At 43.6% G+C, this 16,396-nt stretch overlaps 1 protein-coding gene across 1 annotated transcript in view; it reads left to right on the top strand.

Moving 5' to 3' along the window:
• Positions 1-16,396, top strand: part of ptprsa (protein tyrosine phosphatase receptor type Sa) — a 207,959-nt gene that overhangs the window by 179,264 nt on the left and 12,299 nt on the right. The window contains exons 24-27 of the mRNA XM_084163819.1: positions 1,806-1,981; positions 4,320-4,439; positions 7,174-7,328; positions 11,265-11,550. Of these exons, the coding sequence (XP_084019945.1) occupies positions 1,806-1,981; positions 4,320-4,439; positions 7,174-7,328; positions 11,265-11,550 (737 nt within the window). The remainder of the gene's footprint in view (positions 1-1,805; positions 1,982-4,319; positions 4,440-7,173; positions 7,329-11,264; positions 11,551-16,396) is intronic.

Raw genomic sequence — 16,396 nt, 5'->3', positions numbered from 1 at the left:
AGACTATAAGGATGCTATTCTCAGAGCTCCCATTTATTATATACGCTATATATGGCTATTTTTGACAGAGAGGAAAGATGAGCTACATTTGACTCTCTCACTCTCACACACCCACACACTTACACACTCCCACACACCCACACACTTACACACTCCCACACACACAAAGATAGACCTACACTACATTACCAAAGGTATGTGGACACCTGCTTGTCGAACATCTCATTCCAAAATCATTAATATGGAGTTGGTCCCCCCTTTGCTGCTATAACAGCCTCCACTCTTCTGGGAAGGCTTTCCACTAGATGTTGGAACATTGCTGCAGGGACTTGCTTCCAATCAGCCACAAGAGCATTAGTGAGGTCGGGCAATGATGTTGGGTGATTAGGCCTGGCTCGCAGTCAGCGTTCCATTTCATCCCAAAGGTGTTCGATGGGGTTGAGGTCAGGGCTCTGTGCAGGCCAGTCAGACAAACCATTTCTGTATGGAGCTCGCATTGTGCATGGGGGCATTGTCATGCTGAAACAGGAAAGGGCCTTCCCCAAACTGTTGCCACAAAGTTGGAAGCACAGAATCGTCTAAAATGTAATTGTATGCTGTAGCGTTAAGATTTCACTTCACTGGAACTAAGGGGCCTAGCCCGAACCATGAAAAACAGCCCCAGACCATTATTCCTCATCCACCAAACTTTACAGTTGGCACTATGCATTCGGGCAGGTAGCATTCTCCTGGCATCCGCCAAACCCAGATTCGTCCGTCGGACTGCCAGATGGTGAAACATGATTCATCACTCCAGAGAACGTGTTTCCACTGCTCTAGAGTCCAATGGCACAGAGCTTTACACCACTCCTGCCGACGCTTGGCATTGCGCATGGTGATCTTAGGTTTGTATGCGGCTGCTCGGCCATGGAAACTCATTTCATGAAGCTCCCGGCAAACAGTTCTTGTGCTGAGGCAGTTTGGAATTCGGTAGTGAGTGTTGCAACCGAGGACAGACGATTTTTACACACTACAGACTTCAGCACTCTGCGGTCCCGTTCTGTGAGCTTGTGTGGCCTACCACTTCGTGGTTGAGCCATTGTTGCTCCTAGACATTTCCACTTCACAATAACAGCACTTACAGTTGACCGGGGCAACTCTAGCAGGGCAAAATTTGTACGAACTGACACGGCGGAAAGGTGGCATCCTATGACTGTGCCACGTTGAAAGTCACTGAGTTCTTCAGTAAGGCCATTCTACAGCCAATGTTTGTCTATGGAGATTGCATGGCTGTGTGCTCGATTTCATACACATGTCATCGACACACAATCAGACACACCGCAGGGCTTATTCTTACTCAAACACTCGCCCAGCCTGCGTGCGGGAGGGCTATTTTAGCTGAGATTTAGTGTGGCCTGTGTGTGTGACAGGCCGTGGTGGCGGTTGTAGAGCGATGGCGGAGAGAGGACCGCTCTGAGCACTGATTTACTCCCCAGGCCACACGCTCCTTACTGCACACTCAAGCATCAACACTAAATCACAACCACAACACCAGGCTAGAGAAATAAATAAATCAAACGTAAAGAAAGAGAGAAAGAGAGGGAGGGAGAAGACAAGAGGGAAAAAAAAAAAATTGAGAGGCAGAAAGAAAGGTGGAAAGCGAGAGCACACAGTGACCTAAGAACACAGTAATAAGAGCAATAAGAACACAGCGAAGTCTGAAAATTGCCTGAGCCATTAAAGTTGGCCACTTGGCCTATTAACAACCAACCATTCTAGAGATTGTCCCTTCTTCAACTCAATTACTCTCTTCTCTCCATTTCCAGGTATCATAGGCAGCGACTATATCAACGCCAACTACATAGACGGTTACAGGAAGCAGAATGCCTACATCGCAACGCAGGGTCCTTTGCCCGAGACGTTTGGAGATTTCTGGAGGATGGTGTGGGAACAGAGGGCAGCCACTGTGGTCATGATGACCAGACTGGAAGAGAAATCACGGGTAAGTAACTATAGAATTGAATCTGGTGTTCCCCCTGGATCAGTGTTAGGCTTGTTTTCTGACCAAAACAGACTTTACAGAAAAACTATTTCGAAATTCTGCAGTGTAACTGAGGAAAGTATAAGAGTCACTTTAAAGTGCACAGGGACAGAATCATTTCTGGTTAGTGCAATGTTGTTGTCTGTATGCAAGCCATAATCAGCCTAGGCATTGTGAATGGCCCTACAACAATACGAAGAATGCCAAGGAATCCACCTTAGAAACCAACCCTACAACCCCTCTACACCCGAAAAGGGGTTTCTTTACCTCAGGTATCTTACCTCATTCTCTGTTATCCCTCTCCATCTCTGCCCTTTTTATTCATTTACCTATCCCTCCGTCATGTGCGTTCTGCCCCTGTCAGATACCATCAGGGTTAGCAGGCGGTGAGCGTTGACTGTGAACGTAAGGAGAGCGTTAGAGCGATGCGTTTCCTGCACTAGCTGTCACATCGCATCGGGGGGGAGGGGTTGGCGCGTATTGAATGAATATTCATTAGGTTAGGAAGGAAAGGATGGATAGGGTGACTGAGTGTTGGGGTGGAGGAGGGGGAGTGGTGGGGGAGCTGTCTTGGACACACTGTGTGGATCTCTGCTGAAAGGGAAACATACCCATCCTTGATTGATTGGTGGTTGTTGCTAGGGGGAGGCAGGGGGACGGGTGGATGGAGGGATGGGGAGGGGTTTAATGATTGTAGGTGAAGCCTACAGGGCAGGAGTTGATTTGACACTTCTTCTTTCCTTTCATTCCCCCGTTCTCTCTGTTTATTTACCTGGAGTGTAGAAAATGTGAAGGCAGCCAAGGGCCCGGTTTCCCAAAAGCATCTTAAGGCTAAGTTCATCGTAAGAACGTTCGTAGGAGCATCGTTAAATCTCCGAGCTGTTTCTCAAAACCATCATTACTAAAGTTGCACTTGAAAACGCTTGTTATTTACTGAATGCCTCAGACCATTCTTAGAACAGTAAATGTGTTGTTAGATTATTTTTTTGCCCTTCCGAGTCACTTCACACATAGAAGATCTCTGCTAAACATAGAATCAAGATGTTTATCTGTCTCTCTGTGACCGCCAATAACTTCAGAACGAAGTTGACTACGAATAAAAAGTTGCCAATGTCTTTGCAATTGTTACAAACAAGCGAAAACCAAGATGACTGAATGAAGATGAATACAGTATAGGCTACATAGGCCTATGTATTCCAATCATATTGAAATCAATTTAATGTTCGTTCAATTGAGTTCTATTTTGTTAATTGTAGGCGACTGTCTGTCATTTTTGCCACTGAGTATACAAAACATTAAAAACACCTGCTCTTTTCATGACTGGTGAAGCCAGGTGAAAGCTATGATCCCTTATTGATGTCACTTGTTAAATCCACTTCAATCAGTGTAGATGAAGGTGAGGAGACAGGTTGAAGAAAGATTTTTAAGCCTGGAGACAATTGAGACATGGATTGTGTATGTGTGCCATTCAGAGGGTGAATGGGCAAGATAAAAAATGCCTTTGAACGGGGTATGGTAGTAGGTGCCAGGTGGTTTGTGTCAAGAACTGCAACGCTGCTGGGTTTTTCACACTCAACAGTTTCCCGTGTGTATCAAGAATGGTCCACCACCCAAAGGACATCCAGCCAAATTGACACAACTGTGGGAATTATTGGAGTCAACATGGGCCAGCATCCTTGTGGAATGCTTTCGACAACTTAGATTCCTTTCCCCGTCGAATTGACGCTGTTCTCAATATTAGGAAGGTGTTCCTAATGTTTGGTATACTCAGTATATTTTGTGATGTGTAACAACATGTGCGCAATGATGTACCAAATATACAATAGTCTATTATTATAGGGTAAGCATTAGAATAAGACACCTCAATATTTGCAGCCATGTAGGTGATAGCCTATCTCTAGGAGCTGATCTGTCGTCAGTAGTGTGGAATAATTATAATGTTAAGGTAAGATGTGAATGGAGAAAGATGATCCGAGAGCAGTGCTGCCTTTCTTTCGATCCTATTTGTATCGACACAAGCTCCGACTACAAACTTATAGAAAGTTCTCCCTATTTGGTGTTTGGGAAGCGCATGTGAGTTCTTCTGCCTTTATAGGAATGATGCATCGTTAAAACACTCGTAAGCTTAAGTTCCATCGCTATCGGGAAACCGGGCGCTGGTGTGTTCTGTGAGCGTGTGTGCGTGCGTGTTTGCGTTTATTTGTGTGTGTGTATATGTGTGAATGAATGCCGTAGTTTGCCTTTGTTGTGTGTTTAGGTGTGTGTGTGCACTCACCCACCTCGTCTCCTCTCTCCTCAGATCAAGTGTGACCAGTACTGGCCCAGTCGAGGAACAGAGACCTATGGGATGACCCAGGTGACTCTACTGGACACCATAGAGCTGGCCACCTTCTGCGTCCGCACCTTCTCCCTGCACAAGGTACGAGTGAGTACACAACTTTACTCCACCCATACTGCATAAACACTCATTTCACACTATGTATTGCCTTAAGTCACACTGTAGTGTACGAGTGAGTACACAGCTTTACTCCACCCATACTGAAACTAATTTCACACGATGTTGTGCTGCAAGTCACACTGTAGAGTACTGTACACACGGGCAAAACATAATTCACTACACTACACACTTCAAACTGCACTACTGCATTGAATCACACTCCCTACTACTATTCTACACTCCACTCCTAAGTATCCACATTGCACACTATACCACTCCAGTCCAGACTGTCATCTGTTATATTCCTACTACTCCCTAGGCCCCCTATAGAACTGAAAATATCAGGCAGTAGTTTAAAGCAATATAGCCTTCTGGTAGGCTTGGTGGAACACTCCCCATGTTTCTTTCATCCGTGTCATTGTTTCAGTGGAGGCTTTGTTTGTGTGTTTTGTGAGGCCATCTGAGGAGAAGCCAATGTGGAAATAATGTGAGGAGAGGAATAAGAAATGTCAGGAATGCGATATGAGCTGTAATATGCTGCTGTATGCAGAGTCTTGCCTGGTGGGCCCTGGGGAGAGCAAGCCTTTCAGGAGCCTGTCTGTCTGTCTCCTTGTATTGTATTGGCTTTCCTAGTCAAACTCACAAACAGCGTATTTCTCGTAGCCAGCACTCAACACAACATCCTCCTCCTGCATCCAACAAGCAAATAAACAACAGAATGGTGAGGAATAGGTGAAGGATGGAAAGGAGAGGGAAATTGTTTACTTGGGTCGTCTCTCTCTTTATCTCTTTCTCAATCTCTCTCTCTCTCTCGCTCTCTCTACCCCTATCTCATTTAAGCGTCTCTCTCTTTCTCTCTCTCTCTCTTTCCTCTCCCTCTCTGCATCCACTTTTCCCTCTCACTCCCTCTCTCTCCTTCTCCCTTTAAACTATTTACATTCTCTCCTTCTTCCCAGACCTCTCCCTTCTTCCTCTCTTGTTCACTGTCCATCATCTTTTAATGTTGGTCTGCCAAATAGAAGCACTTAGCTAAGTGAGTGGAAGAAAATGCTACATGCATAATTGGCAGACTTTTCATATCCCACCCACCACCGACTCTTGGCGGTCAACATAAAAGTGTATAGCTAAAAAAGGAAATGTCTCTTTAAAAGATACGACTGCATTAAGTGGGCCCTTTAAGACGTCTGTGGCGGTATGTTTTGGTTCTGTTAAATGGAGCACAGTGCTAACGCTAAACTCTAATGCTATGCTAACAGACTGCTGTGTACTGGAGCTAGGGGGAGCTAGCTAGCTAGCTAGCTGGTAATACAGGTGCTTTTGGGCTGGTTAGGTTCAGTGCTACGTGGCTAACACTATGCTAACGGGTTCTGTTGCTTTATACTGGAGCTAAGTAGAGGAGCTAGGCTAGGCTAGCTAGTAGCACTGGTGCTTTTGGGCTGGTTAGAATTTTTGGGCTTGTTGGTGTACACATCTGTTAGTTTACAGCATCCTGTTGACCCGTCCCTCTTGATCCCTCTGTGCTCTCTATACTCCACTCCCCCCCCCTCTCCCCCCCTTTTGCTCCCCCCCCCCCTTTTTTTTCTTCCCTCTATTCTTTCCACACGCTGCTATTCCATCTCTCTCTTAACCTCCCTCTATCCCTCACACATCTCTCCATGTTCTCTCTTCTTCCCCAGCTGTCTCGTATCCCCCACCTCTCTCTGTCTCTCTCTCTCTGTCTCTTGCTTGCTCTCTCTCTCTCTCTCTCTCTCTCTCACTCTCTCTCTCTCTCTCTCTCTCTCTCTCTCTCTCTCTCTCTCTCTCTCTCTCTCTCTCTCTCTCTCTCTCTCTCTCTCTCTCTCTCTCTCTCTCTCTCTCTCTCTCTCTCCCAGCATTCCCTCTCTTACTCTCTCTTCTTATTTCTGGTATGGTGTCTCATTGTTCTGTTCTCCGGTTGCCGTAGTTGCTTTGTAGAGAGTCTGTAACACACACACACACAGGCATCTATATGTATGCATATTCTGCAGTGACACAGAACCCTCCCGACGAGTGATAAATTCTTTAAAATAATCTGGGCGCCAGCCAGCTAGTTATCCCTCCCTGCAAAGAAAGAAGCACATCCACAGCAGAAAACACAAAACCAGTGGAATGGCCCAGGAAATAAATAGACAAAAAATAGACAAATCCCCGCAAACTAGGTCAGTTTGCTTTTAATTACTGCATTTATTTATTCATTTATTCAGCAGAAAAGTCTGTGAGGAAAGCAGAAAACGCTGCATTGAAATGCAAACGATTGCTTTAAAGAGCTTCCAGGAAAAAAGGAAAAGGGAAAACTAGAGGGCAGGGCAATGCGAGGTGTTTTTTCTCATTTTGTTTTAGTTTTTTTGCCGTCACATTTTTTTTCTCTCCTGTGTTAGACAGCTTTCCAATGCGTAATTATTATCGCTCTCTTTATGTCTCTGTTTATTGTGGTTGGCACACAGACAGGGGAACAGATTTTGCGGTATAAAGATGCATACCCTACAATTGTCTAAGCAAGTAGCTAAGATAGTGACATGCTATGTCATATATATGAATAGGAGGCACGTTGCTCTTGGAATGGGTTTGTATCGAGGCAAAAATGAATGGTCTGATAGACACTAATTTGGAGGCTTGAAATCAGAGCTGTTTCGCACACACACACACACACACACACACATGTTGAATGAACCCCCATCTCTCTCTCCTGCCCCTCCAGAATGGTTCCAGTGAGAAGCGGGAGGTACGTCAGTTCCAGTTCACGGCGTGGCCTGACCACGGGGTCCCCGAGTACCCCACCCCCTTCCTGGCCTTCCTACGCAGAGTCAAGACCTGTAACCCCCCTGACGCAGGCCCCATCATCGCCCACTGCAGGTTGGTACACACACATACACACACATACACACACACAAACACACTACACAGCTACAGATAGTGGACAGATACACCCAGCAGATTTCACAGCAGGGTATATAGTATATGAAAATAATACTTCTGGCTGGCCACACATTGTTTGGTGCAGATTTTTGTTTCACCCCATTCAACTACTGTTCAATAAGTACTCAACTAGGTTGAGATTCAACTAGGTTAATTAGACTCAATAAGGATTCAAATAGGTTAGTTCAATGAGGTGTGGTACTGCAGAGCCAGTGTCAATGTTTCCTCTCTTTCTTCCAATGAACCATGGACCCAGCACCTCAGATTACAGAGGCCAAATCGTAACCGTAAATATTCCATTGACATCCATGCATGATTGATGTGAAGGTTGCCGTTAGGATTCGATCCATACTTACAGTATCTTTGTTCACACAGCATGGTAGTAGATAAATTATGAATCTTTATTGGAAAGATATCCTCACTCACAGTATGTATGCTCTGAATTGAATGTACTAAATCGTTTACTGCCATGGCAACAAACAAGGGTTCAACCAGGTGGGTTGTCGGTGGGAACCTACCAAATCTGATCTAAACCATAGTGTTTCATTCTATTTCTATGGTCTAAACACTGTTGGTTTGTGGCATTCTAGCCTTTAAGTCATGAGCTTATTGCGTTGGATATCTATGTTATTTTGTATCTGTGGTCTTTGTACAGTTGCCCTCCCAAGTCAGGAGGTATGACACAACCACTGTTCAACAGGGTGAACAATACACTTTACAATACACACGATACACATCAGTGCTCCAAAGGGTGTGTGTGTGTGTGTGTGTGTTTGTGTGTTTGTGTGTGTGTGTGTGTGTGTGTGTGTGTGTGTGTGTGTGTGTGTGTGCGTGCGTGTGTGCGTGCGTGCGTGCGTGCGTGTGTGTGTGTGTGCGTGTGTGTGTGTTTGTACGGTGCAGTGCATAGATCCAGTCATGCAGTGCTGGTAGAACAGTAATAGAGTGGTGAGTAAAGTGAAGGTCATAGCTCTCCAGTGTGTTAACACTAGACTGCAGGGCTCTGAGTCACTCACACACACACACCCACATGCACTCTCACACATACACACTCGCTCCCTATTAACTATGTCTTCACGTTCTCTTTCATGCCCTTCTCTTCCTCTTCTTGTTCTGCATCTTTCTCCTGCTCCGCCCTCTCTCTCCAACGCTCTATGTGTTCTGCTATCATCACTCTTTTCGTCACCATCTCCTCCCTGACCCCTTGCATCCCTCCATCCTTCTCTTTCAAATTCATATCCAAACTCACTTTATTAGTGTCTGCAAAATGACTGAAATGTAAATGTATTAGCATGACTGGATCAAGCCAACATTGTCAAAGCAAGATGGCAAATATAAAGATCCAGTCAATCTTAAAAACTGGAGGCCTCTTACACTTCAATGTTGTGATGCAAAAATACTAGAGAAATGCATAGCACTCAGAATTTAAAAAGGTTTTACAAGGTATTGTTCATCCTGATCAGACAGGTTTTTTACATGGACGATACATTGGAGATAATATACGACAACTACTAGAATAATAGAACATCATGAAACATCTAAGAAGCCAGGCCTGGTATTTATAGTGGAATTTGAAAAGGCCTTTGATAAAGTAAGCCTGGATTTTATTTATAAATGCCTGGATTTTTTCAATTTCAGGCATTATTATATAAAATGGGTATAAGTAATGTATAGCAACCCCAGGTGTAAAATAGTAAATAGCGGCTACTTCTCAGAAAGTTTTGAATTGTCAGGAGGAGTTAAACAAGGGTGTCTGCTGTCACCATATCTATTTGTTATGGCAATCGAAGTGCTAGCTATTAAAATCAGATCAAATAACAACATTAGAGGATCCAAGGCTTAAAAACGAAGGTGTCCATGTATGCCGATGACTCAAGTTTTATATTAAGTCCACAAGCTAGATCCCTGCAATGTCTCATTGAAGATCTAGAGAACTTTTCTGGACTCTCTGGACTAAAACTTAATTATGATAAGTGTACAATATTACGTATTGGAACTTTTACATTACCCTGCAGTTTACCTATAAAATGGGCTGAAGTAGACATACTTGGTATTCATATCACAAAATATATAAATGAGCTCTCCACAATGAATTTCAATAGAAAACTTGTAAAAATAGACAAGATCCTGCAACCACGGAGCGGTAAATACCTGTCTATTTATGGAAAAATTGCCCTGATTAACTCCTTAGTCATATCTCAGTTTACTCACTCACTTACATATGAGAAAAAAATATTTAGCTTTATCTGGAAACTAAACCAGACAAGATAAAGTGTGCCTATCTATATAATTAATATGAATTGGGTGGGTTGAGATTATTAAATATAAAAGCACTAGACCTCTCTCTTAAAGCATCACCTATTCAAAAATGTTACTTGAACCCTAAATGTTTCTCAAGTAGATTACTAAGAAAAGCTCATCCATTGTTTAAAAATGGCCTTTTTGCCTTTGTGCAGATTGCCATGTCTAATTTTCGATTAATTGAAAATTAAATTTCTTTCAAAGTATCTGTCTTTTTCAAACAAGCATTGCAGAGCTGGCTACAATTTCAATTTCATCCCCTTGAAAAGATAGAACAAGTATTACAAAAATATTAAGGCTGAACTCAAATGTGCTGGTTGATTAAAGACCTGTATTTATTGGAAATATGTTTTGTTTTTAAATTATATTGTAAATTTAAATGGTAGAGTTATGTCTTTCATGGAGTTATCAGAATTGTATGGGAAGGTCTGCTCAATCCAAGATTACAACAAATTGATTATAGCATTACCCCAAAAATGGAGGAGGCAGGTGGCAGTGGGAGGAGGTAGGGAACTGGTCTGTCTGCCCAATATAAAGGATCAAAACCTGCGGAGGAATAAAAATAGCATAAATAGGAAAGTATTTGATGACTAGGATGTTGACAGCTGTGCCATACAGATTGCAAAATAGTTGGGAAGAGATTTTTGATGTACCGATTCCATGGTATGAGTTGATATATAAAACAACCAAAGATTCAAGACTTCAGCAAATGATTATATAGAATTCTTACCACCAACAAAATGTTGAATATTTGGGGCATACAATCATCGAAGTTCTGCAGATTTTGTTGTGAGGATATAGAATCAATAGACCATTTGTTTTGGTATTGCCCTCAGGTAGCCTGTTTCTGGTCTCAGGTTCAGGAATGGCTGAAAATGCATAAAATGGATCTAAAATTGACCCTAGAAATAGTACTGTTGGGAGATCTGGAGAGACCGGGTCAGTCAACTACTAATATACTAATACTCTTAGTAAAAGTATTTATCTTCAACTCGCATGGTCTCGGATGGTTGAGGGGCAGCTCTTGGGGGAACTGTGGGGGGGATCTTGGAGGGCTGATGGCCTGGCGGTTGGGAGCTTGGGCCGGTGGCTGACGGATCGCTGGTTTGGGTCCCCGTTTTTTGACCTTGTGGGAGATCTGTCAACGTGCCCTTGAGCAGGGCGTTGACCCTGGGTTGCTTCTGTGTGTCGCTCTGGATGGGAGTCTGTTAGATGACTCGTGTGATGTAGTTGCTGAGCGGCTTCACTGCAAGTATATTGTATGTTTTAAATATTCAATAAATATAGTTTTTTAAGTATTAAAAAATAACAAAAATAATAACATTGTCAAAGCAATCCACAATGGAAGATAAATCTCAAATACCTGATCTGTGATGAAATTGTATCTGTCCGTTTTATGTGATTTTAAAGACCAATCCCTAATGTTCTCTCTCTCTGTCTATCTCTCCCCCTCTCCCCATTCTCTTCTCTCGCTCCCTCTTTTCCCCTCTCCCTCTCCCCCCTCCCCCTTATGCCCCCCCCCCCCCCCCCCCCCCCCCCCCCTTCCCTTCCAATCCTCTCTCCCTCCTCTCCCAGTGCGGGTGTTGGGCGGACGGGCTGCTTCATTGTGATCGACGCCATGCTGGAGCGCATCAAGCATGAGAAGACGGTGGACATCTACGGCCACGTGACGCTAATGCGCTCGCAGCGAAACTACATGGTGCAGACGGAGGACCAGTATAGCTTCATCCACGACGCGCTGCTGGAGGCAGTGGCGTGCGGCAACACGGAGGTGGCGGCCAGGAGCCTGTACTCGTACATCCAGAAGCTGGCCCAGGTGGAGACGGGCGAGCACGTCACCGGCATGGAGCTGGAGTTTAAGGTAGGGGATGTAGATATAGATAGGTACAGGGAAACTGAGGTAGGGAGGATGGGGAAGGTACAAAATGGAGGATGTTTGTTTGGTAGAGTGGAGCAGAGCCTGAGTTTAAGGTAGGCCATAGACATGTAGGTACGTAGGCTGCAGTGAACCTGAGAAAAGAGAGGGTGGGGAAAGGCACAAAATTGAGGTTTATTTAGGTTTAGGCCTACCAATACCAAACCATAAATTATGTTGAGACACAAAATGTAGCTTTTATCTTCAGTTGCTCTCAATGCTCTGTCACATCCATGATATCTTTGAGCCAGAGGTAAAACACTAACGTTTAAATTTAAATGGCCTTGGAATCATTTTAAATATATATTGACTTGTATATATTTTATACCGGTACATTAAATTGGGCATATCCATACCACATTCAATTGATGTAGATTCAAATGTTAATAGACAGTTTATTATACTTTATTCATGTGAGCCTTAACCTCAATCATTCAGTCACTGTTTGCTCACACCACTCAGTACCATTGTCTTTTAAAAAGCTAGAAATTGAATAGTTAAGCTGTCTGCTCTTTATCCTTGGTGTGAATCTATTTCTGAAGGATTTCAAATAATATGCTCCAGATAGAGCAGCTTTGTGATCAGTGTATAGACTCCAAATGAAGGATTATTCTGAAAAAGCATAACACGATTCATTTCAAACTTAACAAATAACTGCTTAGATGAGAACCCATTATCCAAACCTGGAAGCGCATGGAATCTGGCCGAACACTTAGTGAGAGACCGACGATCCAATCCTATCCAAACTTTGTTGTTCCCCCTTGCACAACAACACACTTGACCTTGAATTACACATGTACATGCCCCTATCTCGCCTCAAAATCATTTGTAATATACCCAATGCCATTTATCATCTCGCAGCGCTAAGAAACAATAATGATGACGGTTTCATCTAAGACATTTGCTACAGTATACCATGATAGAATCTCTAATAGCTACAGCCCCATCTGTAATAGCGATAATGGTACTACGAGGTATAAAGTCGCGTCGGATTAATAACGGCGAATGGCGGCGGTCGTGGCGCGAGAACGTTAGTGAGGAGATGTAATTAATAGTTGATGATGACAAATGGCGAGGCGGACGGCGAGGGCAAGCGGGAGGGTCCCCTCACAAATGAACAGAGAGACGTTACTGCGTCTTAGAAAGGAGTTGCTCTGACAGTTAGTCAGTGTTTCCCAAACTCGGTCCTGGGGACCCCAAGGGGTGCACGTAGGGCTGTTACGGTGACCATATTACCGCCACACCAGCGGTCAAATTCCACATGACCGTTTATTCATGGAAACTAGGCTTCTCCTAGCTCTGATGCTGCTGATGGTCATTAGTAGTAGCCTACCAAACTTGCTAACTGCCTGGTACTTATCACTCTGTTGTCCCTCTAATCACTCTGACATCAATGTAATTGTAATCGAAAACCTTCATGAGAGCCCATGAGCACATGTGCAACATTTCTATAGGCTATGCAATTGAGTGAGAAAACAGAGTTTTGATGGCCTCTATTAAAAAGAGGAGGATCCCATCAGCTTTCTATAGGCTAGGCCTACTATATTTATTTCTCAACTTTCCTAATATTAAGCACATTGCTTCTCTTTACAACAGGAGTATAGCCTACCTGGCTGGCATGAAAATGAACCACGGGAAAAGCATCCTCCATTCGCTATTTAAGTGCATAGATGACATGTATTTTTTCCCCCTTCCCCTGTTTCGAGACAGGTGCATGATAATGGTCCATTCTAAATCAAAACAAATTTCACACATAGATTATATTATTTAGTATATGTAAAGATTAAATCAAAAATAGTCTGATGGGTGACAATATTAGCCTATCCCTTCTGAACGATATATTATTACTTGTGAATGATGCCCAGCTTGTGTGCAGTAAAGCAAGAAACAGCACATGCCTTTTCAAATCATAGTCGCACACCTTATGTAGCCTAGCCCATAGGCCTATATGTTTTTATATGTTTTCTATCACTACTTAAGTGGCCAAATATCTTCTTAAAATTAATTACATTAATCTGCTTTACAACAGGTGTAAAGCCTAACTGGCATACATACGCGGCGCGTGAGTTTCAAGTTTGGGGAAGACAATTTTCACCATAGAAATGCACCTTTATAATAATAGCATTACATGCATAATAGCATTTGCGGTAACTTTTGAGAATAGTGTTTTCCCGCTAATTGATTGCATTTTGGAACATTGGCGTTTATAGCCTACTGCTATGTGTGCATTGCTGCGCTTATAATGTGAAGAAATAGCCTAATAGTTTATCAACATTTTAAGGTGAAAGTTCTGATCTGTTGCATCAGCCTCATTGCTTTTAAAAGGTTTTTTGATGCTTGTGGTTGTATTAATCTGGGATCTATCACAATTTACAACTGTCCCAGACTAAGTTGGGAATATTTATTTATCGCACAGAATATAATAGGTCAACTTTTGTACTATGGGGGATAGCTGTTCGTTAGGCCTACTCATCTTATTGACTGGCGAAAGTAAATGTGGACAGTTCTTCCAACATCTTCAATATGCACCTCGGAATTCGATAAGGACTGCCACAGATGTGTCCCCGATGTGTCTTTCTTCACTTGTAGCCTGTGAGAAAAACCTGTTCACGTGACGGGCATTGGCTAATAAGAATTGAGATATCTGAGAGAGCCATGTGAGTGAGAGGTGCTTCAGAGCACGCTGCTGGGAGAAGGGAATTATAATCATTATATTCAGCCCAAGGGCACAATGGCCACTGGCTTCAAAAGGCAAGGATTCTTTTAGGGGGCATTACGGCTACATAAAGGGGATACCGCCGGGAAATTCGATGCATTATCAAGTGCTTGTCAAATTGTGAATGAGAGACTTATGAAGTGTGTACAGCCTGCGCAAAAAACTAAGCAGAGCTCATGCCTTTCATGCGACTTTTTTCAAATCATCATTAGAGTCGCATCATGCAGCCTTAGAATGTATTAAAAACCAAAACATATAGCCCAACATTTGTATCACAACTAAAGTTGCATAAATAACTCTAAATTAAGCACATAGGAGGACCTGTTTCTTTGTTAACTGCTCAACACAGAATAGCAGCATGTGCGCACTCCCTCAAATCGTTTGGAGAAAATATCCTTTCTATTTTATTGAGTTATGTTCAATTGTATTCGTCATCCTATCAAATAATATAAAATAATGCCAAGGAATTCTAAGCAAATCTTGTCTGTTAAATGAACTTGTGTATCCCATAGCCATATGGCATAGCCAGATCAGGGCCTAACATAAGGACAACTCAGAGTAGGCTATTCTGTTCTTCTGAAATAGACTACATTGCATTGCTTGACAATCACCGGCTGACAAAATGTAATGACCGCCACAGCCTTAGGTGCACGTTTAGATTTTTTCCCTAGCACTACACAGCTGATTCAAATAGGACCGAGTTTGGGAAACCCTGCTCTATAGGCTTGAGATCAGTACAGTCGTCCATAGCGATGTTTATGCCTTTGTTTACTTACGACTGCCAGCACGCACACCAGACCTGGGTTCAAATAGTATAGCAACGCTTCAGCTATGCTTGATTAACCAATGGAATAGTCCCAAAAATGCAAATCCCGCCCATCATGCTTAGCATCATGGTAGTGGTAGGCTACATGACAGAGAACATAAGTACAGTATCATCCAGAACTCCCTGTGGAAAGGGGCACGAGAGTGGAGAAAATATGGCAACTAAGGTTGTTTCTTTGACTAGAGGTTTCCTAGGTGCATCTCTGCCCTTAGGGAGGAAGGAAAAGGAGGACGGGTTGCCAGATTGGTTGGTTTCCAATCCAAACTCTCCCCCCGGAGTTTGGTGTAGTAGCAGCGCTGGGCGTCTTTAGCCTTGCCAGCCCGTCTCATACCCTTCCAGGTGCCTCTGTAAAAGGGGGATCAAAGGGAAGAAAGGAGAGAGGGAAGAGAGGAGGGGATGGGGACAGGAGGGTTGACCCAAATCCAAGTGGCAATGACAGACTGGGCTTTTGGCACTGAAAGAGAGAGGGAGAGAGAAGAGGGGGATGAGGGAGAAAGAGAGAGAGAGAAGGGGAGAGGGAGAGAGAGAAAAAATTACATAGGGGGAATGAGTGAGAGACATTTTAGGGAGGGAGGAAGGAGTAGCGAGAGTTAAGTTGAGAGAAAGATTGAGAGAGAAGGGATAGAGAGAGGCTGTCAGAAAAGGTATAGCTTACACACAGCAGACATCAAGGTCAAAGGAGCGAATGGGGAGAAGAGGGGGATGAGGAGAAGGTGGTGAGGTGGCTGGTGCTGGACACGTGTGTGTGTGTGTGTGTGTGTGTGTGTGTGTGTGTGTGTGTGTGTGTGTGTGTGTGTGTGTGTGTGTGTGTGTGTGTGTGTGCACGTGCGTTTGAGGGATGATATTGTCAGACAGACTGACCCACAAACTGCCTTGACGGTCCCTTTGATGGTCATTTGTCAGTACAGGTCCCAATTTGGATCATGACACTGTGTGTGTGCACGGGCATGCTCGAATGTATTCTGTGTGACTGTGTGCTCGACTGTTTGTAGAGCATATATCAGACCCCCATTATCAAAGACTTGAGTGACCCACTTTTTGCAGATGGGTTTACAGCCTCATAGAAACCCCTCTCTCCAGTTTCTGTTTGATGCTAGCTTGTTACAGTAGTACAGACTAGTGCTTCAAGTCATACTATCTTACTTCATAGCACCTCACACGTGACTTCACATCGCAAGGTACACAGGGATATGAAAAGAAAATGGGCAGTAGAATAAAGACTGTGTTCTTTGATTGCTCCATCCAGCCAT

The sequence above is a fragment of the Coregonus lavaretus genome (assembly GCF_964263955.1).
Source record: "Coregonus lavaretus genome assembly, chromosome: 6".
Classification (NCBI taxonomy): Eukaryota; Metazoa; Chordata; class Actinopteri; order Salmoniformes; family Salmonidae; genus Coregonus; species Coregonus lavaretus.
Note: the sequence above shows the minus strand (reverse complement) of the source record. Positions and strands in the feature narration are given on the sequence as shown.